The sequence below is a fragment of the Urocitellus parryii genome, chromosome 5 (assembly GCF_045843805.1).
Source record: "Urocitellus parryii isolate mUroPar1 chromosome 5, mUroPar1.hap1, whole genome shotgun sequence".
Lineage (NCBI taxonomy): Eukaryota > Metazoa > Chordata > Mammalia > Rodentia > Sciuridae > Urocitellus > Urocitellus parryii.
Genome location: NC_135535.1, coordinates 62,232,316 through 62,256,960, shown reverse-complemented (window position 1 = coordinate 62,256,960; position 24,645 = coordinate 62,232,316). Strand labels below are relative to the sequence as shown.

The 24,645-nt window shown below is 44.3% G+C and overlaps 1 protein-coding gene across 2 annotated transcripts; it reads left to right on the top strand.

Annotated features, from left to right (window-relative positions):
- Copz1 (coat protein complex I subunit zeta 1) lies at positions 1–24,645 on the top strand. 2 transcript variants are annotated; one of them, XM_026398688.2, is made up of 9 exons: positions 1–63; positions 14,228–14,296; positions 15,854–15,935; positions 16,548–16,639; positions 18,347–18,402; positions 19,997–20,074; positions 20,842–20,893; positions 22,474–22,512; positions 23,284–24,645. In XM_026398688.2, exons 1-9 carry the CDS (start codon positions 46–48, stop codon positions 23,329–23,331), a joined length of 534 nt encoding a protein of 177 aa, XP_026254473.1. In that variant the 5' UTR covers positions 1–45; the 3' UTR covers positions 23,332–24,645. The 2 variants fall into 2 exon arrangements, with proteins under 2 accessions (XP_026254473.1, XP_026254472.1); XM_026398687.2 differs by lacking the exon at positions 1–63 and having other exon boundaries at positions 14,186–14,296.

The window sequence follows — 24,645 nt, the reverse complement described above, 5'->3', positions numbered from 1 at the left end:
GGCGTTGCTTTTGCGGCTCCACGTCGGCACCAGCTGCGGGGCAAGATGGAGGCGCTGATTTTGGTAGGAGCCGGAGGGGCAGTAGAGCTGCTGAGGTGCCCAGACGGGCGGGAAGTCAGGGTTTAGCCAACTGGGAGTGGGGAGAAAGGGGAGTTGCGGGTAGTCGTCGGGGACAGAAGTTCTGCTGGCTGGTGTAATAAGTGTATGGCCTAGTGCAGGACTTAAAGCCTCGGTTAAGAGTGGGAACCCTTCCGGGGAGAAAACATAAGAGTCGGTAGAAAGTTAAAGGGAGCACATGGTGTCCTTAGCATTCTCTAGGATTATAAGTGTACTGGATTGGGGTCCCTCAGGGTCCTTCTCATTCTTAGCATTGTGGGTGATATTCTGACTTGAATTTATGCAAACCTTCATACTTGCCCCGAAACTGTAAAATTAGAACATAGTTGTGTGGTCATTACAGACCCCTCCTGGTGGTTTTGAATTTGTGTGTCCATTGATAACTACCTGGCACTTTCCTTCAAAAAAAAAAAAAAAAAAAACCTTCGATTTCTTGTTAATCCCTATTACATAGGTATGCCATGATAAAGACTCAGCATTCTGTCAGAGTTCTGGAGTATCTGATAGAGTTAGCATGGATCATGGAATATTTTCTCAGACTCTGTTCTCTCTTTTCCCTCCTCTTTACAGTTAGGATTCCTGCCCTTGTGGGAATAGAACTCAGGATCTCTTCCATAGTAGGGAAGCCTCTACCACTGTGCTACATCCCCAGCCATAGGAATTTTTATTATAGGACCTAGGATGCTAATTTCTCCCTCTGGAGAATGGTGGTGGTTAAAGAGGTTTATTAGCCCTCTAGTGCATTTCACCCTTTTTTGCTAATTCAAACAACATAGTTATTACTCCTTCTTTAGAATTGGACTAGAGCATTTCTCTTAAAAGTGCTTATCTGGCTTTCAGAGGGGATGTGTGCGCACGCGTGGGCGCAGGTATAAGAATTCCACCCCCTTTCCTTAATTTGATCTTTAGGCACCTTTCTTTCTTTCTTTTTTTTTTTTTTAAAGAGAGAGTGAGAGGGACAGAGAGAGAGAGAGAGAGAATTTTAACATTTACTCATTTTTTCTTAGTTCTCGGTGGACACAACATCTTTGTTGGTATGTGGTGCTGCTGAGGATCGAACCCAGCGGCACGCATGCTAGGCGAGCGCGCTACCGCTACCGCTTGAGCCACATCCACAGCCCCTAGGCATCTTTCTAAAGAAGTTTTTTTGTCTTTTATTTTCCTTCAGATTTCATACATATATACACACAGATCCTTATCACTAAAAGGGAAAATAGGTTTTTTAAAAAACATATTTTTTTAGTTATACATAGACACAATATCTTTCTTGTTTATTCATTTTTATGTGGTGCTGAGGATTGAACTTAGTGCTTCACATGGAACCCAGTGCTTCACATGTGCGAGGCAAGCGCTCTGCCACTGAGCCACAACCCCAGGAATAATAGGTTTTAATTTCCCTATTTCAAAGTGTCACAGAAAACTTCTACTTATCATATGGGTTGGTTAAGTTTAGGTAAAGAGCTTAAAAATTGAGTAATTCTAAGTATTGTCTGTATCAGGGAATTAATGAGTATTCTAACCCAGGTGCACTTTACTACTGAGTTACATCCTTTGCCCTTTTTATTTTTTATTTTGAGAGAGTCTTGCTAAGTGGCTCAGGCTGGCCTTGAACTTTTAATCCTTCTCAGCCTTCTGAGATGCTGGGATTACAGGCGTGTACCACCCTGCCTGGCAGTTAAAGAGTTCTCTTAACCAGGTAACAGACTAAAATAGATTCTAGGGAATTGAATTGGTTTCTTTGGAAGTTTTTAGATTGTTTCATACATATATTTAAAAAGGAGTCTCCTTAAAGTCCAAGGAATGAGGAAGATGTTGTCTGGGGAGTCTTTTTTTTTTTTTTTTTTTTGGTACTGGAGATTGAAACAGGGCACTGGGGGCTGAGGATTTAGCTCAGCTGGTAGCGTGCTTGCCTCACATGCACAAGGCCCTGGGTTCAATCCCTAGCACTGCCAAAAACCTGAAACCAAGGGGCATTTAACCACTGAGCCACATTCCAAGCCCATTTTTAATTTTTTATTTTTAGCCAGGGTCTTGCTGAGTTACTTTAGGTCTCACTGATTTGTTGAGACTGGTCTTGAGCTTGCAATCTTCCTACCTCAGCCTCCTGGGCTACTGCACCACCCGGCCTGTGGCGCCCCCCCCCCTTTTTTTTTAGTTTTAACTGGACACAATATCTTTATTTTATATTTATGTTGTGCTGAGGATCGAACTCAGTGCCTCAAGCATGCTAGACGAGCCCTCTACCACTGAGCCACAACCCCAGCCCTAGAGCCCTTTTTTTAAAAAAAATTTTTTTAGTTTTAAATGGATCTTTTATTTATTTATATGCAGTGCTGAGGATCCAACCCAGGGCCTCACACATGCCAAGCAAGTGCTCTACCACTGAGCCACAACTCCAGCCCCATGTGGAACCCTTTTTAACAATGAGTTTGTGTGCAATGGTGATTCAGCTGGACCTTTGGAGAAATCTGATCAAAATATATTCTTTTGAATTTGAGCAAAATGTGAAAATCTATCATATTTTCTCTTCCCTAGTTTTGTATCTTCTTCTCTCTTATTCCTTCCGTTTAATCTGTGTCTAAGATGCTGCATTTGAAGATCCTTGCTAACTTGGTCAGGTACCCCTGAACTTTGTTTAAAAACCATACGGGAGCCGGGGCAGTAGCATACACCTGTAATCTCAGTGGCTCTGGAGGCTGAGGCAGGAGGATTGAAAGTTCAAAACTAGCTTCAGCAGTTTAGGGAGGTGTTAAGCAACTCAGTGAGACCCTGTCTCTAATAAAATACAAATAGGGGTAGGGATGTGGCTCAGTGGTTGAGTGCCCCCGAGTTCAATCCCCAGTACAAAAAAAAAAAAATACTGATTCTTTGTCATCAGGAACCTATATAATGGAGTTAGGGGAAACCAAGGTATAGGGAAAAGAACTTAATAAAGGAAGTTCCTTTGTAAAAACTTGGATTAGATTTTGATTTCCTTATCCTTCCAGACCAAGTCTCTTTCTAATGCTACTGTAGGTTTTCTCATTGGGACCTTTCCATTCTTTCAATATGCAGAATTGTCCTTTCAATCATCTGTTATATAAAGCTTTTCTTGGGGACCAAGAAAAAGTGCCAGCATGTATCAGTTCTAATTTTTATGCTGATCTTTGATTTGGGATATTAAACCAGGTACCTTTCTTCCCCTGTATCATCTCTATTCAACATTTTTTTTTCTCTTTACAATTTAACTTTAATTTGGACTCCAATTAAGAATTTGTGTTCATTTTCTACTAATCCAACCTTTCTTGACTGGAATTCTGAGAGAAGATTAAGCCCTACTGCCCTAAGGCATCCATTGCGTATAACCAATCAACTTCTCTGTATCCACCATGGCATTATTTTGTACCATTCTTGGGATAAATGAGGAAACGATTACTTAAATATTATTATGTATTTGGTGATTCAGATGAAGAGTCTTAGTTGAGAATCAAGTAATTTTTCCTAGATCCCTACTTCTCACTCCCCTGACATCCTGGCCCACAAAATTCAGCTCCATCTGATTTAGAATCACCTTTTCTCACTGCTCCTTTTTCTCTCATTTCCTTGTATTTTTACTCAGTAGTACATCCTGATTTTTGTCTTCATCTTCATTAGTATTTCAAAAGTACAAGGGATTCCTGGATCTCACCTTAGATCTCTACTGAGCTAAAGAGTTTACTGTACTGGCCCAGTGCAGTGGTCATGCCTGTAATCCCAGCCACTCAAGAGGCTGAGATATAGAGGATCCAGAATTCAAAGCCAGCCTCAGCAATGGTGAGGCAAGTCTCTAAATAAAACACAAAATAGGGCTGGGGATGTGGCTCAGTGGTTTTGTGCCCCTGAATTCAATCCCTAATAAGAAAAAAAAAAGTTTACTGAGATACTATTTAACAAGTCACTCCTTAGGGAGGGTGGACTCCTAAAATACTTTGGGTTTCTACTCTTACATTTCTATTTGCTGATTCCACTAAACCTCTGGAGATATCTGATCAAAATGCATTCTTCTCAGTTATACAAGGCATAGACAAGTTGTAGGATGTTGAGAAAGGAAGGGTAAGATGGACCAGGTCAAGAAATTGCTGGGCACTGGGCGTGTCGTGGTGCATGCCTATAATCCCATGGGCTTGGAAGGCTGAGACAAGAGGATCGAGAGTTCAAAGCCAATCTCAGCAATTTAGGCACTAAACAACTTAGTGAGACCCTGTCTCTAAATAAAATACAAGATAGGGCTGAGGATGTGGCTCTGTGGTCAGGTGCCCCTGAGTTCAGTCATTAGATGCCTCTGAGTTCATCCCCGGTTCCGAAAAAAGAAAAAAAAAAAAAAAGAAAGAAATTGCTGGGTGCTGTGGTGCATGCCTGTAATTCCAGCAGCCAGGGAGGCTAAGGCAGGGTATTCAAAGCCAGCCTCAGCAACTTAGCAAGGCCCTAAGCAACTTAGCAAGACCTGTCTCCAAATAAAATGTAAAAAAAAAAAAAAAGCTGGAGGGCTGGGGATGTGGCTCAAGCGGTAGCGCGCTCGCCTGGCATGCGTGTGGCCCGGGTTCGATCCTCAGCACCACATACAAACAGAGACGTTGTGTCCGCTGAGAACTAAAAAATAAATAAATAAAACAAAAAAACCTTAAAAAAAAAAAAAGCTGGAGATGTAGCTCAGTGGCTAAGCATTGCTGAGTTCAATCCCTGCTCTCCCCCCCCCCCAAAAAAAAAAGAATAGAAAAAAATAACCATCAAAATTTGTTCTGAGGGCTGGGTCTGTGGTTCAGTGGTAGAGCACTTGCCTGGCACATGTGAGGCACTTGTTCAATCCTCAGCACCATATAAAAATAAAGGTATTGTGTCCATCTACCACTAAAAAATAACATATAAAAATTTTGCTCTGATTATGGAAATTTCTAAATAACAATAGGTTCTCTTTTTTTAGGTACTTGACAGTAGGACACATTTCTTAAATAATACAGCCCAAGCTTTCAAACAGATTGTCTTTATCTTTTTGAGGTCTCCTTGTAGTCTCTAAGGAAAAAGACCCTTTCATCTCCTTCAGTTACCAGGGCTTAATAATAATGCTCTTCAGCCTGCATCTTTGGACTCAGCTTTCTCTCTCCTGCTATTTCTTCTGGTTCTCCCTTTTTTAGTTGAAGGGAGAGGAAGTTCTGCAGGTCACCATTCTCCATTAATAACCTATGGAAGCCAGGTGCAGTGGTCCACACCTGTAATGCTGGCGGCTCTGGAGTCTGAGGCAGGAGTTCAAAGCCAGCCTCAGCAACAGTGAGGTGCTAAGCAACTCAGTGAGACCCTGTCTCTAAATAAAATACAATGTAGGGCTGGGGATGTGGCTCAGTGGTTGAGTGCCCCTGAGTTCAATGTCTGATACCAAAAATAAATAAATAAATAACCTATGGAATCTTGCTGGGCATGGTGGTGCATACCTGAGATTCCAGCAACTTGGAAGGCTGAGTGAGGCAAGGAGTATCACAAGTTCAAAGCCAATCTCAGCAATTTAGGGAGACCCTAAGCAATTCAATGGAACCTTGTCTCAAAAGAAAAAAAAAAAGACAGGGGAATGTGGCTCAGTGGTTAAGTGCTCTGGGTTCAATCCCCATTACCAAAAAAACAAAAACAAAACCCACATGAAATCTTAAAGATAATCACCTACCCCTTCCTTCCTCCTTTAACTTTCCCCCCCTCAAAGCTGAATTACTCCAATAGTTTAGATTCTTAAATCTTTGTACATGGGTTTCATTTTTCCTAATCCTCTCTGGATTCCCATTCTATCTATTTTTCCAGTGCTTTACAGACCAGGCCCTAACTCTGTCCTTTCTCTCTCCTTAATAACTTTACTCTAAAACAATGACCAAGACCCAGGTTCTGAGCCTCACTAAAAAAATCAGGCCACCCTAAGTGCACAAGGATGTGCATATACATGGAAGAAGAAACTATGCAGAATACATCAATGACTCTTAAAGGTTGATATTGCTCCATGGCCCTTGCTTCCTGAATCATCTTAATGGGGCTTTTGTTAAATTCTTTTGGCACTAACAGTAGAGGTACTTGGCCTAAATGCCCCCTCCCCCTGCTTTGGGCAAAGGTATCAATTACATTAAGCCCCCAAAGCACTCCCATCTCATTCCTGGCAGTCCCCTGTGCCCCTCTTCCAGCTGCGTCCTTGCTGGTGCCTGGCCCCTCCATTTCGTTAGGAGAAGCAATCTCCTCATTCCTGTGCTGTGGAGATATATTTCTCAGCTAGGGCTTGAGCAGTGCCAGCACTGCCCCCGGTGAGGTCCCTGGCAGCCATAAAAATTTTTATTGTGATTATGTTGGTGTCGGGGTGTCCATCTGGGTTATTGCACACCTAGTTTAATTGATTGAAGTTTAATTTATTGACACTTCAAATTAAATGATCAGAATAAACTGTGCTGTTACTCTGGCTGGCTTGTTTTAATGGTTGATTGCTGGAAGCAGACCTTGGCTTGAACTAAAACCCCCAAAGAGCAATTGACGCTGCTTCTAACTCTCCCCATGTCTTGCCCTCCAAGAAGACCTCGTTATAGATTTCCGACGTATTTATATATATTTTTTCCCTCTCCTTCACAGTAGTGGGAAAGAGTTGGTCCCTGGCAAAGTATAAATTATATCAAAGGTCTAGGGGAGGTGTCACATGGTCAGAAGAAGAGGAGGGGCCCTCTGAGAAGAAAACCAGACCCTTGAGAAGCCAGGTCCTCCCTGGGAGGCAGAAGATGGGTGCAATTATTTGGATAGTTGAGGAGCCTACTGTTAGGTTTAGGATCTTTTTTGGCACCAGCGATTGAATGCAGGGATGCTTAACCACTGAGCCACAACCACAGCCCCTTTTTTTATTATTAGTTTTTGTTTTGAGACAGGATCTTGCTAAGTTGCTTAGGACCTCACTAAGTTGCTAAGGCTGGATTTGAACTTGTGATCCTCAGCCTCCCAAGTCACTGGGATTACAGGCATGGGCACCACATCTGGCTAGGGTCTTTTTCATCTAGATTCTTGCTTCTCTTTCTTACTTTACTGCATTGATGTGGCCCGTCGCTTGGTTAGAGTCAGGATATTGACAAGATCACTGGTGAAAGGGGAACTGGAGGAGGCAAATAAAAGATGGAATAGTAGTAATAAAGTGTCAGTACCTACCCACCCACTTAAATGCTGGAGTAATTAGGAAGAGGGAAGGCAGTGTGCCCCTGGGGCAGCTGATGAAGATGGATTGGGAGGCTGAGTCCGTTTACATTATGAGATGCCTGCGCTGGCAAGGGCCCTCTTACAATTTGCCTCTCCTCCTGCTTATGGACAGAATGGCTTTCTCACATCAGATTATTAGAAGGATCTCTCCTGTCCTTAGATTCCCTAGCCTCTTTGACTTATGCTGGTGTTTGACCTCCCCTCCTCTTCAGGAAGTCCTTCCTGTTGTGTAACCTAAATCATATATGCTGCAGAGGAAGCCTGTCTCCTCTTTGATTTGGCCTTTTTTTTTTTTTCTCCCCACTCTCTGTCAGTTTAGATGTCCCCATCCATAACCAATTGGTCTGGATAGTTCTGACAGTGAATTTTCTCCAACTCCTTTTCTATTGTGTAGTTTTTAGAGAGACTAAAACCGGAGAGGAGAGCAATTCTGCCTTAGGGGTTGATTTGGGGGTGTAAATAGACTGAAAAATAAACACAGGCTGTCAATTCATTCTTTCAGAGACTAACATTGTTTTTAGGAGCAGATGGTGGGGGCAGTGGGTTAATCATGATACAAATTATGACCAAGAATGCATCAGAAATGAATCTAGCTCCATTTGCCTGTTTTCTTTGCTGAGTGATATTTAAGGGAGGGCTTCTGAATTACCAAACTGGGGCAGCAGGAAGTTCTAATACTGCTGTCAGGCCTCAGATGTGGAATATAGTCTAATTTCAGCTTGTTCAATTCATCTCTCTTCCCATCAGTGCTGCATCATTGTCCCTCATTTCTGTGAATCTTTCACTTTCAAGATGGTTGAAGAGTCGGGGACTGTGTGACCAACCACTAGGAAAATTTCTACAGCAGAAAGCCTTTCTGAGTTTTAAGAAAGGACCCAAGATTTTGCATTTCTGAAGAGTTTGAGGCTTGGTCATCTTCATCCCGTGGATTTCACATTTAGCAGACTCTGCCATTGACCGCCGGAGGGGTGTGGCGCCGGCCTCTACTCCCCCTGCTGGCTGTGTTAGTTTTCTGAGCCTCATTCATTTCTGAAGGCCACACCTGTTTATTGAATTCATTAACTTGTGAGAGGCAACAGGCCTAATTTATAAAAGGATCAATCATTTCCCCATTTTTTTTCTCCTTCTCCACATTATTGTATTCAGAGACAAACTTGTTTAATTCTCAACCCACGTCTGTGAACTTGAAATCATAAGTTCTTGAGTGTGTATTTTGCTGGGAGCAAGGTCCATAGATTTCACTAGTTTTTCACCAGCTTATGAAGGGGGAAGGGAGCCTGCAGTTACTCAAAAGAGGTATTAACCTTAACTGATCTAGGTCAAGTCTCTTACTTCTCCCATGAGGAAGGTGAGAAAAAGGGAGAATTTGAGTATGGCTGATCAAGAATGTAATACAAGGATCCTAGGAATTTAGAGACATTTTCTCTTGTAATGGCAGAACTCTTGGTGATTTGGCTTGCCATGATTTGAATCTGTGTTAGCTAGGAAGATTCTTTTTTTTTTTTTAATTTTTTAATATTTTTTAGTTTTCGGTGGACACAACATCTTTATTTTATTTGTATATGGTGCTGAGGATCGAACCCAGCGCCAGGTGAGTGCGCTACCGCTTGAGCCACATCCCCAATCCCTGCTAGGAAGATTCTTTCTAGTTGTCTTCTTGCCATTAGTTCTGCCTAAGACATGTGATCAGTGTCTTCTTTATAACCAATATTTGGTCTCATGTCAGCCGGGGAATGTTCTGAGGTACCTGTGGCTCCTATTCTAAGGCTCTGCTTTGTTTCCCTTCATGCTGGGGATGGAACCCAGGGCCTTTCCTGCACTCAGCCACTGAGATAGATCCCCAGCCCCTGAACTGTGCCTCTTGACTCTAACTGCATGTCCTTGTCAAAGCCCTTAGCTAATTCTTCTGAAGTCCGAAGGCTTGTGGCTTGCAGATTGGAGCCCTCAGCCCCAAAGGAGCTTTTAATTGGAAAAACATTGGCACAGAATCAGGGAGCAAAAATACCTGCTTTAGCCATGTGCAGCTGGGAGTGGTATGTAGGAATTTCTCCTTTGAGTTTTTACTATCTTGGTTTTATTTTATAAGTAGGATTGAGAGAAGAGCATCTTCTAGTTTCCAATTGGTTGAAACCCATTGCCAAACCATGGTATATCCTTTCAGTGTAGCCCTAAGAATTTCTCTTTAAGAAATGAAGAACTTTCCAGAATCACAACCAGATTCTTAACTTGTTGCTCTTTTGGTTTTGTGGATAACATATTCTACCTCCATGAAGGGTTTTTGATTTTGCCCCCTTAGTCACAGCTCCCGAATATTCTGTTAATCTGCCCTAAACACTTCTAGTCTTTTGGTGGCATATCAAGATATGCACCGAGTGTTACACCCCAAAGTATTCTCTTACTATATAAAACTATATAAACAGAGTAACTCAGTGATTTTTAAAAATCCATCTTTACTAGTTTCACTTAAAAGACACACAAATATAGAGGGTTTTTTTTTTGTTTGTTTGTTTTTTAACCTGGGGATTGAACAACTGAGGGGCACTTGCCCACTGAGCCGCATCCTCAGCCCTATTTCCTATTTTATTTAGAGACAGGGTCTCACTGAGTTGCTTAGCACCTTGATTTTGCTGAGGCTGGCTTTGAACTCCTGTCTCAGCCTCCTGCCACTGGGATTACAGGTCTTTACACCGCTTTTATCCAGAGCTGCCTTTTAATTACTTTTGCTAATGACTCTAGTCCTGAGCAAGCTGCAGGTCATCCAGAGGCCCACAGGGGGCAGCACTAGGAATGACCCCACCCCCACCCCACCGCCTACAGTCCTAAGTGTGCAGAGGGAGAGGGTTCTGGAAGACAGTGTTTTTCATCAGGTTTCAGAAGCCCTTTATAGAGATTGAAGACACATTTGCAGCAGCCTCATTTGTTAATTTTATGGTGTTTTCAGCTGTCCTGAGCAGAACATTCTAGTTTTCTTGATCATAAAAACATGCATGAAAACTTGTCCTACAAACCAGTCTGCCTGTACACCATTTCCAGGCACCATTAGCATTTGAGGTGAAGTTCTGTTATACACTCAGGCTGTGGCTCTCTGAAAGTCAGTGCATCACAGAACTTTGTCTCGAAAGCTTTCTAGCAGCTACCCATTTGGGGAGTGGGATGGAAGAATAGACCTTTTAAGTCCTTTGAATATGGGCCTAAGCTTGTAGGATCTTTCTTAACAACAGCATTTAATATGCTACAAGGTCAAGCCTAGTGCATTGTCTAGGAAGCCCATTTCTCAGTAGCTGGGAGTTATTTATAAACTTGCCCTTTGCTAAAACTTAAAATGAAATTACATTATCAGTAATGGCTTCTGGGGCCTTTAAACTGGTTGGTTTTATGGCATGAGGGGAACTCCTGGCCCTCCCCACTCCTGAGAGGTAAAGGCCCCGGGCTGAAGTGGAACCAGCTGCAGTCAGGAGGTGGCAGGAGAAGTAAAGAAGCTGCTGCTGCTGGCTCCAGCAGTAGTAGAATAGAAATGTCAAGCAGCATTGAAGTTCTAATGCATTTCTAGCTATTTTTAGTGTGATTCTTCTTTGGAAGTTTGAACTAGCCAGCTTTTCTGTCATGCCTTCTTTCTTCTTCCAGAGCTCTAATACATTGAATCTGGACCTTGTCTGTGCCTTCCTCAGCCAATCTTTATCCTGCCCGGGAAGACCCAGTATCTCTGTTTTAAGCAGGTATTCTAGGAAGCCAGTGAAAAGAGCAGAAACAGAATCCAGGGAATGTTCTTCTCTCTTTGCCAGCATAACTGTTTAGGCACTGATACTACTTTGGCCACAAGAACATTGACTTTCACAGTTGGGCTGTGGCTAATAGGGCTTTTCTTTTCTTTGTATTCCTGTACCTTCTAAGTATACCAGATTCTGTGCCTGCAAGAACCAGTCACCTATGCCTGAATAAGGTCCAGGTTAAACTAGTGGGCTTTTCTCTAAGTTGCAGTGAATGGATAGAGGGACAAAGCCAAGGATCTTCAGGGAAAATGGTTGCAGGAAAAAATGATTTCTTCTAAATTTCCTTCTTTTGGACTTCTTTGTTTCCATTAAGGAAACTCATTTCACTGAGTGTGGTGGTACATGTCTGAAAACCCAGCTGCTCTGGAGATTGAGGCAGGAAGATAGCAGGTTTGAGGCCAGCCTGGGCATCTTAGTGAGACCCTGTCTCAAAATATGAGAAAAATAAAAAGGTCTAGGGATGTACCTCTGTGGTACAATGCTCCTGGGTTATATCCCTGGTACTGAGAGGGGAAAATAAAGAAAAACACTGGTTGCAGTGGCACACACCTGTAATCCCGGTGACTCAAGAGGCTGAGGCAGGAGGATCGAAAGTTTGAGACCAACCCCAGCAACTTAGTGAGGCCCTAAAGACTTAGCAATACCCTGTCTCAAAATAAAAAATCAAAAGGATTTGGATGTGGCTCAGCGGTTAAATGCCCCTGGGTTCAATCCCTGGTACCAAAAAAAGAAAAAAGAAAGAAGGAAACTCATTCTCAATTCACTGACAGGGAAATCCTTTAGTGTCTCCCTCTTGGTGAATCTAGGAGCTAAGTTGCTATGGAACAGAGGCTGCATTATGGGGAAATCTTTGTATGGGAAGATCTTTGAGGAGCTAGGTAGGAGTTAGGAAAGCTGCTTCTCTTAATTTAGACTGTAGAGGACTTTCCTCTGCTAGACAACAGTTTCCTGGTTGGAGACAGAAGTTCCTTCTACCTTGTTTATTCCAGAGTGCAGTTTGTGGGGGGCAGCTCTAAGGATTGCTTGTCAGAGGAGAGGTAAGGTCAGTAGTAATATCACCCCAAATGGTCACAGAAGAAAAATCCACTTATATGCGGAAATCTAATTATAAGAATTCCATTAGAGCTGGGGTTGTAGCTTAGTGGTGGAGTGCTTGCCTCACATGTGTGAGGCACTGAGTTCCATTCTCAGCATCATATACAAATAAATAAATAAAGGTCCATTGACAACTTAAAATATATTTTTAAAACTTCTCTTAGATGCTCACTACATCATGAAAATTTGTTTTCGGGCTGGGGATATAGCTCAGTTGGTAGAGTGCTTGCCTTGCATGCGGAAGCTCTGGGTTCCATCCCCAGCACAACCAAAAAAAAAAAAAATCAAAATTATTTTCTCCATGATTGAACAAATCCTGAGTTTAGTATATGTCAGGCATTGTTCTGGACACTCAGATAAATCAGTGAACAAAACCAAAAAAACAAATTGCTGTCCTCAAGAATTCAAGTTGTGAAAGTTGTCATTTCTTATCACCCTTTACTCCCGTTCTTAGCCTCCCTTCCCTCTCCTGAGCTCTGTTGGTTTTTCACGGGGACACCTACACCTCCTGGACCCTCATGAGCCAGTTGACCTTTGTAGAACGCATAGTTTCTGAATCCTTGGGTATAATTTTTTTTCTCCTCATCCTTGGGTCTTTGTTCAACATGTCCTTAGAGAATGTGTTGGAGGACTAGGGGTTTGCTTAGTAAGACCAGGAAAGGAGCAAAACAACAGCCTCATTTCATAGCGCAGGGATCCCAGTGGTAAGTAGTGTTGATTGCCAAGTCAAGGAATGTGCCCTAGCAAATGCCTTCTGTACAGGTACCACTTCTTTCCCTGTCCTCCCCCTTTCCCCTCCCCTAGTAAGCTGATTAGAAGAGAGTGACCCTGGCCACTGCGGCTTTTTGTCTTTCTGTGCTCTCTTCACTGAACTGCAACAGCTGCAACCAGCCCACCACTGAGCTTTTGCAAAGAGGTATATTTGCAGTTGATGAAGGGAATTAAATGTAACCCTTTAGACTGAGGTTGGGATACCCTTATGAGAGCCAATATTCTTTTTTATTTTTCAGTGCTGGGGATGGAACCCAGGACCTCAGGCAGGCTAAGCACATTTTCTACCACTGAGCTCATAATCCCCAGCCCCTCCGTTTGATTCTTTTTATTTTTTTTAAAAGAGAGAGTGAGAGAGGAGAGAGAGAGAGAGAATTTTTAATATTTATTTTTTTTAGTTCTCGGCAGACACAACATCTTTGTTGGTATGTGGTACTGAGGATCGAACCCGGGTCGCACACATGCAAGGCGAGCGCGCTACAGCTTGAGCCACATCCCCAGCCTCGGTTTGATTCTTGATAGTGAAAGAAAACTCCCCTCTTGCTTACTTCCTCCAGTCCCCAGGGTGTTTCTCAAATCTTCTTACAACCCCCAAAATTCAGATTGGTTTTTGTCTTAGCAAGTTAAGTGGTAGTGACTAGGATATAGTGGGGGAATTGGGCTTGGTAGGAGAGTTTTGGGGCTGTGTCTGTCTCTCTGGGCTGCGTTCAGAATTGGTGTGTGTGTGCGCACGTGCATGCACATAAACACTTAATCTTCTATTCAGTGTGTGGGTGGTTTAGGGAAGGCTTGCTTTATGCCTCTGCATTGCTACTGCATTGGGACTGCAGACACTTCCAAGTGTACTAGGGCATTCAATCCTATTTTCAGATGGCCTCATGCAATGCCTAATAATTAATCTGGTCACATTCCATACCCACCTGTGTGGGAGACCAGGGAGGGATGGTAATTTGGAAAATAACTGTACCACAGTGTTTGGAAATAACAGCATGACCTACCTTGACTGAGTTCTCTGTGAGTCAGACGCTTCCTCTGTCGCTGCCTTGGAGTCCTTTGTTGAAATGCTCCCTCCCCCAGGTCATTCACTGCTTGATCATTCTCAGTGGGAAATGTCAAAATCTAACTGTATCAGGGAAGGGGACATATAGAGTCACCTCTGTAACCCCTTACAGCCCCAGTGTGACTAGGGAAAGTTATCTGGGGTGCCAGTGGTGATGGGAGCCTTCAGGACTGAAGATGTGTTCGTATCTCCTCAGGAACCCTCCCTGTATACTGTCAAAGCCATCCTGATTCTGGATAATGATGGAGACCGACTTTTTGCCAAGGTGAGATTCCCTTTCAAATTAGTTTAGGAGCAGGACAAAGACATTGTGAGCTTGGAATCTTGAGACTGGCCCTACTAACTCATATTCTTTGATAGTGATAGTATCATTTTGAGAATCTTCCATCTCCCTTTGACATCTCCAGATAAAACCTCAGTTTTCTTTGGTCTCTAGCTACACTGCTTTCCTACTTGCTGTCCTCAGACTTTGACCTCCACTGTTACCCGCATCAGGGGAGAAGCATTGGAACATTGGTTCCTGATCAAAGCAGTATCTAGATGTTAGAATCACTCTACCCCTGTACATCATTCCTACCTCCTTCCCTCCCACCCTGTCATCTGCTTGGATTTACCCAGGGGATTGTTTTGTGGTTTCAACTCTAGATTTACAGGACTCACCAAGCTTCTTACCTCTTTGCCTTCCCAGTATGATGTTTTTAACTTTGGATCTTTTGAAAGAGAGGAGAAAGGACACCCCTCTCTTCCCTCCATATTCTCCCCCTCCTGTAGAAATTTCTTCTGTCCCTGGTGTATTAACTCCAGGCGAGCATAGCATAAATCAATCAGCAGGTAGAGATTAGTTTAGAATTCACCAGCTGTTCCTCCTTGTAATTGGATGTAACTATGCAGGACACCTTTTGAAACAGTTATCCAGTTACTAAATGCCAGACCTGTCATAGGTCTTCAGCTGACTGCGACGGATTAGCCCCTAAAGAGCAGAACGATTTAGCAGCCTGCATCTCCACCCCCTTGCCAGGGAGAGCCTGGGAATAGGTTCAGCAATGTGCTAGACTGCCCCCTGCTTCTCTTAGTTTGCAGAAAGGAAAGCTGAGACTTGAGAGACCACAGGGCAGGGCTCACCATGCTGTGGAGGAGGGTTTTACAGTCTTTCCTCTTTCCTCAGCTTCATACAGTGAGGGAGTGTCTGAGGAAGGGTCTGAGGAAGAGTTCTGCCTTCTAGTCTTTGTTTTCTCTGGCATGGCTGCCTGACAGGGCAGCTCCCCAGAAGCACTTGGTGGGAACCGTCTTAGGAGAGCTCTCCTAAAATGCAGATAGAAGCAGGGCCTCATCTCCAGGTGTGGTGGCACACACTTTTAATTTCAGTGACTCAGGAGGCCAAGGCAGGAGGATCACAAATTTGAGGCCAGTCTTACCAATTTAGTGAGGCCATAAGCAACTTAGTGAGACCCTATCTCAAAATAAAAACATAAAAGGGCTGCGGATGTTACTCAGTGGTTAAGTGCCCCTGGGTTCAATCCCTGGTACAAAACAAACAAACAAAAAACGCAGGCCTCATTATAGGTCTGGTAGACCTTTGCCCACCGTTTTTAGAAATGTGAAGTGGGATTGCTTATTGCAGGGTTCTTTAATTCTTTCTTTAAATTTGATTACTCACTGCTCATTCTCTGCCTCAGTAGCCCTTCCTTCTCCATGTCATTATTTCTCCCTCACCCTCTGCCTTGAAGGAGAGAAATCCAAGATCCCAGGGCGAGCATAGTCACTAATCATTCTGGGCTCCCAGCTCTAATGACCCAACCCTGTCTCCTTTCCCTCTGACCAGTACTATGACGACACCTACCCCAGTGTCAAGGAGCAAAAGGCCTTTGAAAAGAATATTTTCAACAAGACCCATCGGACTGACAGTAGGTCATTTTCCTTTCACTACTCCCTCTGTTGGGGGCGAACCACGGTGGGAAGGGGGTGGCAGCAGGACTGCAGAAAAAGGATAAAATGACTGCCTCCTTTTTCTTTTTCACCTCCTCCCCTCATATAATAAACTCTTCAGAAATGTAATGGGGAGGTGAGTGTACCTCACGCGGGAATACCGTGCTGGAAGGTTGGCTGTTAGCTACCTGTCTAGTCCTTGGATTTATGAGCCTCACTTGACAAATTTAACTGCAGCTCTGCTTATTGTACCGCATCCATTAGGGCAGGTAAATGGAAGTCTGTAAAGGTGACCGCTCTGCATTTTCACCTCCGAAGGATCGACTAGTATCCTGTCTCATATACAAGGAGGGAAATAAGTGTAGTGGGTAGGAGTGGGGGAGGGAGGTTAGAGAGAAGATACAATTTAGAGTCCCCTGGTTTAAATTTCCCTTCTGATACCACTCCAAAACAATAGGTCAGTTTAAGTCTGGAGGTCATTAGAGCCTGCCTTACCTTGGCCCCAAACAACTTTATACCAGGAGTTCAGGTAACTCCTATTCTACTTCTTCATCTCAGGGCACTCCCTGTTTCCGCCTTTCTCCCCCCAGGTGAAATTGCCCTCTTGGAAGGCCTGACGGTGGTGTATAAAAGCAGTATCGATCTCTATTTCTATGTGATTGGCAGCTCCTATGAAAATGAGGTGAGAATCCCCAGTCCTTTTTATTATCTTTGATGCACTTCCTAAACCACAGGCAGGACGTAGCCGCATGTTTTGGGCTTAGGAGAGCCACATTCCTCTGGCTTCTGACAGGACTAACCAAGGGGTCAGAGATCTCCACCATGGCTCCACAAATGAATCTGCCTAGAAAGGAAGTTTTCCCACTTTCTTATTTCCATATAGAAGGCACAGTGTGTGTGTATATGTGTGTGTGTGTGTATATTATAGGTTTTAATATCCTTCCCTCACACAGTGTTTTTTAAGATGGATTTCTGAGATTCTGAGATATGGTCAAGGTTAGGGTTGGGACGCTGGGTCCTCTGTGAATGGTGCATACCCAACTGAGCTTGAGCTAGGAACAGATATTCTGGGTCGTGCTGAAGCTATACAGTATGAATGGGTCATTGGATGAAGTCATACAGTGTGAATGGGACTATGGGTAAGATCCTAGCCTGCTTCCTATACGCAGGAAAAACCATTTATGTCAAGTAATAGCAACTTCCATAAGAGTAGATAAGTAAGGGCTGGGGTTGTGGCTCAGTGGTAGAGCACTTGACTTGCACTTGTGAGGCACTGGGTTTGATCCTTAATACCACATAAAATAAAGATATTGTGTCCACCTAAAAAAAGTAAAAAATAAATATTTTGGGGGAAAAGGATAGGTAAAAATAAGTCCCCAGATAATTTTAGCAAAAGTCAAAGTTTGAGAGACATGGAGGGCTAGGATTGTGGCTCAGTGGTAGAGCGCTCACCTAGCACATGTGAGGTCCTGGGTTTGATTCTCAGCACCTCATAAAAATAAATAGATTAAAAAAAAAAGTTTGAGAGATGCACCCCTTACCAAGCTCTTATTGCTGCAAGTGCTTTGTTAAGTACATTGTTATTTAAACCTTACAGTGCTTCTGTGAGTCGTAGTCATCAGTGCCTTTGTTTTACCAATGAGGAAACCAAACTATGAGGAACCATAAAATTATTTGTTTGTGGCCATTGTCAAACTACAAAAGTGGCAGTTTCATATGGTTTAACGAAATAATTCTGTCAGGGTCATATGTATAGGAAATGGTTCAGCCGGGGTTTAAACCCAGTTCTGTCTGACTTAAAAGCCCGTGCTTGGGCTGAGGGTACACTCATTTGGTGGAGTGTGCACTAAGCATGCTCAGGGCCCTGGATTGGATTCCCAGCACCATAGGGGCAAAAAGAAGGACATGCTCTTTCCACTAACCATGCTGTCTTTCTCTGACCTTAGCAGTGATTTTTCTCTGTACTTAAGACATCAGATAACACATATACAATTAGTAAAGATATGTGGAGGACTTGGGCTGTGGCTCAGTGGTAGAGTGCCTGCTTAGCATGTGTGAGGCACTGGGTTCAATCCTTAGCACCACATAAAAAAAAATACATAAATAAGATAAAGTTATTTTTTAAAAAAAAGATATGTGGAGGACTACAACAAGAAAGTTCTATTTAAACTTTGGCTAAAGAGGCCTCAAATTGTGGAATGGTATGGCAGAATTCACTCCTGTGAGAAACCATATGTCCTCTTCCTGTGTTGTATTCACTTCTACCTTATGTTTCTGGTCCTTTTAGAAAGCCCATGTATTTTGATGGTTAATGAATTGGAGGGTTTTGCCTTTGGGGAGCAGTTTGTAGGGCCCTGATCCTTCTCTTTCTCCCTCTGTCTCTCAACAGTTGATGCTTATGGCTGTTCTGAATTGCCTCTTTGACTCCTTGAGCCAGATGCTGAGGTAAGCAGCCATTCTTACTGTTGGTTTGGGAGAGAAAGTAACTATTCTTCAGGCCCAAGGATTTGAGGGGGATCAGCAGAAGCTCCAGGGACTCGATTTAGTTTAAGAAGTGGGCTTATTATTTCAGAGTAACTCACACTGAGGGGGAGGACTGGATGAGAGCATGTCCCTCCCATTCTCCTGAGGATGGGGATTCTCCTACTGGTCCCCAGTGGCTCTGTCAGAGTTCTCAGCCCCTCCTGATGCTTCATTCTCCGAGGCTCTGAGGCGTCATTCTTTGCATTAGAAGCAGGCAAAGGGCAAGCATAAGGAAGTATCCCATGTGAAACATCCATACCTTGGGAATGGAGGCGGCACTCCCAAGTTTCCACCTCTAGCCCTTAATTTTCCCCCTCTGTAGTACAGGAATAATGTGCTCTTTACCCTCTCCTCCCTTTCCATCTCCTCACTAGTCCTCTGTTCTCCATGTCGATGGGCAAGAGAAGAGACATAAGATACTTTTCCTGAAAACACCCAGGGCTCTGAACTTCATTCCCCCAGCAGCTCCCAAGTGAACCCAGTACAGACAGCATCCAGAACAGAACAGCAGGCGCTCTCAGCCCCGCAAAATCAGCAGGGCAAATGGCTCAGGTTTCCTCAGGAAGGGGATGATTTATTTTTCAGCCAGGTGAATGAATAGACTTCATTTCGGGTAATCTAGTGAAAGAGTCAAACTAACGGATGTGACAGGCCACATGCACCAACCACCGGATTTGCAGCTGGTGGATATGGGCCCTGATTGTTCTTAGCCCCCTTGTTGGGATTCTTTTCTGAGCCTAAGCAGAGCTGGTAAAGGAGGGGGGAGGACTGGATGCAGAGCGAGCTGTAGGAGGTTTGTCAGAGCTTGAGTGCAGATAGGGTTTGTATTCAACCCCTTCCCACCTCCCACCACCTCCAGATTTTTAGCTGTGTTTGTTTCCTTTTTTCCTACCTACTGATGTCTGTGTTTATAAGCAATGTCATGAACAACATCATAGTAGGAAAACATCACGTAGGAAAAAAATTATATATCTAAGCTGGTCTCAGTGGCTTGTGCCGGTAATCCCAGCAACTCAGGAGGCTGAGGCTGAAGTATTTCAGGTTCAAGTCAGCCTTGGCAATTTAGTGAGACCAGGGCTTGGCACAGCAGTTCCAGAGACAGAGGCAGGAGGATCGTGGGTTCAAAGCCAGCCTCAGCAAAAGCAAGGCACTAAGCAACTCAGCAAGACCCTGTCTCTAAATAAAATACAGTAAAGGACTGGGGATGTGGCTCAGTGGTAAAGTGCCTCTGAGTTCAATCCTCAATACCAAAAAAGAAAAGAAAAGAAAGAAACAATAGCTCTGGATAATCAGCCTATATATTCACACTCTTTTTTGACATTCCTGATCCTTACTCAGCATACAAAAATAGGAAAAGGGTTAGAGGAAATTAGGTTGGCTAAAAAGTTCTTCATCTTATTCACCTCTTTATGTGCTTGTTGGACATATTTATTAGTATAGTTTGGGATCCCTATCCAGACAATGTCCTAGGATTCTATCACACAGGACTGGTTTTTCTCTTCTTTGGGGGATTCAGGAAAAATGTAGAAAAACGAGCTCTGCTGGAGAACATGGAGGGGCTCTTCTTGGCTGTGGATGAAATCGTAGATGGAGGGTGAGTTCTCTGACCTGCCTGGATCTGGGATGGTTGGGTAGCTGCCCTTCTTCTAAGTCAAGTGGGTTAAGTGGTCAGAATTCTGTCCCCATAGTACGTTGGTCCACTAGGACAGAGTGAACATGCCAGGAATCCTGGTGTACTTCCCAGCTACTCAGGAGACAGGCAGGAGTGCAGGTTCAAGAGCAGCCTTAGGCTGGGCAATGTGGCACATGCCTGTAATCCTAGCGGCTCAGGGGACTGAGGCAGGAGGATTGAGAGTTCAAAACCAGCCTCAGCAACAGCAAGGCGCTAAGCAACTCAATGAGACCCTGTCTCTAAATAAAATACAAAATAGGGTGGGGATGTGGCTCTGTGGTTGAGTGCCCCTGTGTTCAATCCCTGGTACCGAAAAAAAAAAAAAAAAAGCAGCCTTGGAACTCAGACCTTGTTTCAAAAGTAAAAAATAAAAAGGGCTGAGAGGGGACTGGGGATATAGCTCAGCGGATAGAGTGCTTGCCTCGCATGCACTAAGGCCCTGGGTTCAATCCCCAACACCATACACATTCATAAAAGGGCTGGGAGGCCTGGTGTGCTGGCACATGCCTATATTCTAGTGACTCAGGAGATGGAGGCAGGAGGATTGACAGTTCAAGGCCAGTGCTGGAAATCTCTCTCAAAATTAAAAAGAAAGAAGGGCTGGGGATGTAGCTCATGGTAGAGCACCCCTGGGTTCAATCACAACACATATCCCAAAGTGAACAGTGGTCTCTTTTTTGTCTCTGTAGGGTGATACTAGAGAGTGATCCCCAGCAAGTTGTACACCGGGTGGCATTAAGGGTAAGCAGCAGCAATGTATTTTCCTGTTACCCACCTCCCATGAATCTATCCACAAACACCCTCCAGAGCCAGACCAATCGAATGTGTCTAAGGGTCTGGGCTGATAGCATACATACAACTTTTGTCCCTCCTTCCTATCTTAGGAAGGAAGGGAAGCAAAGGAACTTATTTCTTCCCCTAACATGATACCTAGCATCTCATGTTTTCTTTGTACAAAGTAAACATTTAATGTATTTGAATGAATGATAAAATAAAAGAAACTTTAATATTCATGGTTCTGAAACTTGAGGTTGACTTATTTCCTCTTTGAAGATAGATCTGAGACAGAGGAGTGTCTTTCTTGCCTTTTAAAGTCTTATGTAACAAGGTGTGGTGGCTCATGCCTGTAATTCCGGTGGCTTGGGAGCTGAGGCAGGAGAACCACAAGTTTGAGGCCAGCCTCAATTATTTAGCAAGGCCCTAAGCAACTTGGCAAAGCCCTGTCTCAAAATAAAAAATCGAAAGGGCTGGGGATCCCCTGGGTTCAATTCCTGTGAGCCCCCTCCCCCCCAAAAAAAAAACACCATTAAAGTCTTAACATAACTGAGAGTACTACCTCTCCATCAAGAAGTACTTATTTACCGGGCATAGTGGTGCATGCCTATAATCCCAGTGGCTCAGGAGGCTGAGGCAGGAGGATCTCAAGTTCAAAGCCAGTCTCAGCAAGGCCCTAAGCAACTCAATAATACCCTATCTCAAAAAATAAAAAGGGCTAGGGCTGTGGCTCAGTGGCTAAGCACCCCTGGGTTCAATCCCCATTACCAAAAAACGGTTCTGTTCACCAGAACCTCAGTCCTCTTTGGTACTAGTGATATCAGAAAGGGGCCTCTGAGTCCGCTACAAAAGGCTGCAAGTCTGCTATGGGGACCATGGTGGGTAGGAGAGCCCACCTGCAAATTGAGGGGGTGCTATGATGTCTGAACAAAGCAAATCTCCCCATTCACAGAATGTCCCAGCTCTGACCTCCATAGAGTGAAGGCTGACAGTGCCGGGTAATGGGAAATCTTCTCCCTTAACTGCCGTGGGCTCCATTTGCATAGTTTAATCTTCTCCTCTAACATATGTCTCTATGTGGCAAGAGAAAGGGTCCCCCACCACCGACTCCCCCCTTCCCCTTCTCAGGCTGCTGTTGCAGCAGTTTATTTCTTCAAATTAACATGCTGTCGTTACCCATCAGGCCTTGCGGGATCCATTAAACTATCCCTGGCTCCCCCTCATCCTTTCCCCAGCGACATTGATATTCAGGGAAGGTCTTCTCTGACTAGGGAATCAGGTCCCCACCCCCCAAGTTGAGGGAGTTGAGGATCAGATAACCTGCTGATTACTCGAAATGGAATAAATCTTTTAAGAAGTCTTGCCTTAAAATGGAGGATGGATGAAATGACCCTTTTGTGTTTATGGTCCCTCTGGCCAAGTAAAATTGTGGCTGTACTAGAAGGGACTGAGAAGTTTAGGGCCCCTGCCTTTTGCTTCAGCTTAAAAGGCCACCTCGTCCTATCCACTGCCAGCCTCCAACCTAAATGCTTGTCTCTGTGCCACAGGGTGAAGATGTACCCTTAACGGAGCAGACCGTGTCTCAGGTATGACTCTCTCTCTTCCTCTCCAGATGGATGGGGTCACTAAAGAGGAATAGTAGTCTATCCCAGTTTGCCAAGTCTGATGAGACGGGAGATCTTCCCTGGTTCCCTCTTATTCCAGAGAACTGAAACTCACACAGCCCTGTGCTCCCCACCCCCCTCCCAACTCTTCTCCCAGTTGCATGTGAGCAGTGGCTGTCAGCCCTCCTCAGTACCCTTCAAACCCTCCCTGTCTGATGCCTCATTCAGTGATTTATTCCCCAGCAGAGGCTTGCCTTAAGCAGATGGTCTGTGTGCGTGTGTGTGCACACTCTCTTTCTCTTATTATTCAAATGAAGGCTGGAAATGCATATTCTAGGATATACAAGTTTTGCAGATCCATCCTGCTACCTTGACTGCAGATAGATTGTCTACCTGATTCAGGGGCCAAGGGAGGGGTTGTTTTTTACCCACTTGAAATCCTCACTAAGGAGTTCATCTGGATGTATGACCTCTTCTTTTTAACATATGTACAGTAACCCCCAGTTTTTTTCTTTCTTCCCAGGTATACCTCTTCTCTCTTCATCCTCCCAGTGGATTTGAATTTTGGGGGAATTTCCCAAACTGACAATCCTCTAGGGCCTTAGAGACTTCTTCCTATTCCTCTACCTTTGGGGATTTTCTATTCCTCATTCTTCTAAGGACAGGGAAGGCAAGTGAGGAGAAGGAGAGCGCCCCCCCCTTCCCACCCTGCCCCTCAGCAAGTCTCCCTCAGTGCTGCCCTTGTCTCTGCAGGTGCTTCAGTCAGCTAAAGAACAGATCAAGTGGTCACTCCTCCGGTGAAGACCCCATGCCTGGCTCTTCGCCCCCCTCAAAACTCTGCATGTCTGCTGTGATTTCTCATCCAGGCCCAAACCGGTGCTCTCAGGGTCATCTCCAGGATTATAAGGGATCCTTAAATCTCCATCCTGTCTGGGGTTGCCCCCTCCCCCAGTATACTTCTCTCTCCTCAGTCTTGCTAGGAGTAAAGCTCCAAGCAGATTTGGATGCAGGGCAGAGGAAACATCCTCTTTCCTTCTAGACTGGATTTTGGTCCATGCTCTCCTACCCCCATATTTTCTCTACTCCTTTGCCCTTCGCTGTAGCTACACTCCAGATCAAAGCAGGAGAAAGAATGTGCTGAATGTTTTCTTCCCTTTGCCTTTACTAGGCCTTGTCCCAACAGCCCATATGTCCAGCAAGGGTAGAGGTAGGAGGGGAATTCCTTTCCGTATTATGAGTGAGGTTGGGGATGGGCAGGGATGTGTCCAGTCTCAGTCTCAGCTCCACTTACTGGCCTCAGCCTTTTTCCCCCCATTTCTTCTTACTGCCCTGTCCTTTGCCTTGGAAAAGTGATTGGAGGCAGCTTTTAGGGAATGGAGCAGAGTGGCAAAAACAGTGAGTTAAATGTTATGGAGTGGGCTTATAAAGTTCATTCTCCACCCTGATCCTGGCATGCAGCTTTAAAACTGCTATGGTCTGTGAGTGGTCATTCTGGGGAGGTCCATCTCTTGATCTGCAACATTAATTCTCCATCTTTACTACCCGTGGGCCTTTTACCTGGTTTATCCTCTCTGCCCCAGAGCAAAGCCAGTCCCTGGAACAAAATTCCATTCTAGTCTTGGAAAGAAGAGTTTTTGCTCAGAACTGGGGAAGGAGGGGGACTTTCAACTGGGCCCTTGAGGTGATTGGTCCCCTCAGCTCCCAACATGTATTTTCTCCTCTGCCTTGGGTCTGCAATCTGCTGCTTAACTCTGTTCTTCCTTTGCCTCAGCCTTACATGAAAGCAGTAGGTCTGGGCTCTTTCCCTCCCTATGTGGCCAGGAGAGGTCACTTTCCTTTGGGGTTTGGATTTCCCCAGGAGGATAAGAGAATGGATCATCCACTCTTGGGTCTAATTTTTCCCCTGACCCAAAACTTCTTCCCCACAAAAAGATAACCTTCCTGAGACTTAAACATTCTGTCCCATCCACTAACTGCCAATACTCCAACACTGAAGTGGGGCAGACAACTGGGCATATTTGAGGGGCATCTTGGTGTAAGAGATGTACAGTCAGGAGATGGCCACCTTCCTATGCTGCTCTGTGTGACCAGGAATAAAACATTTCTTTTTCCAAA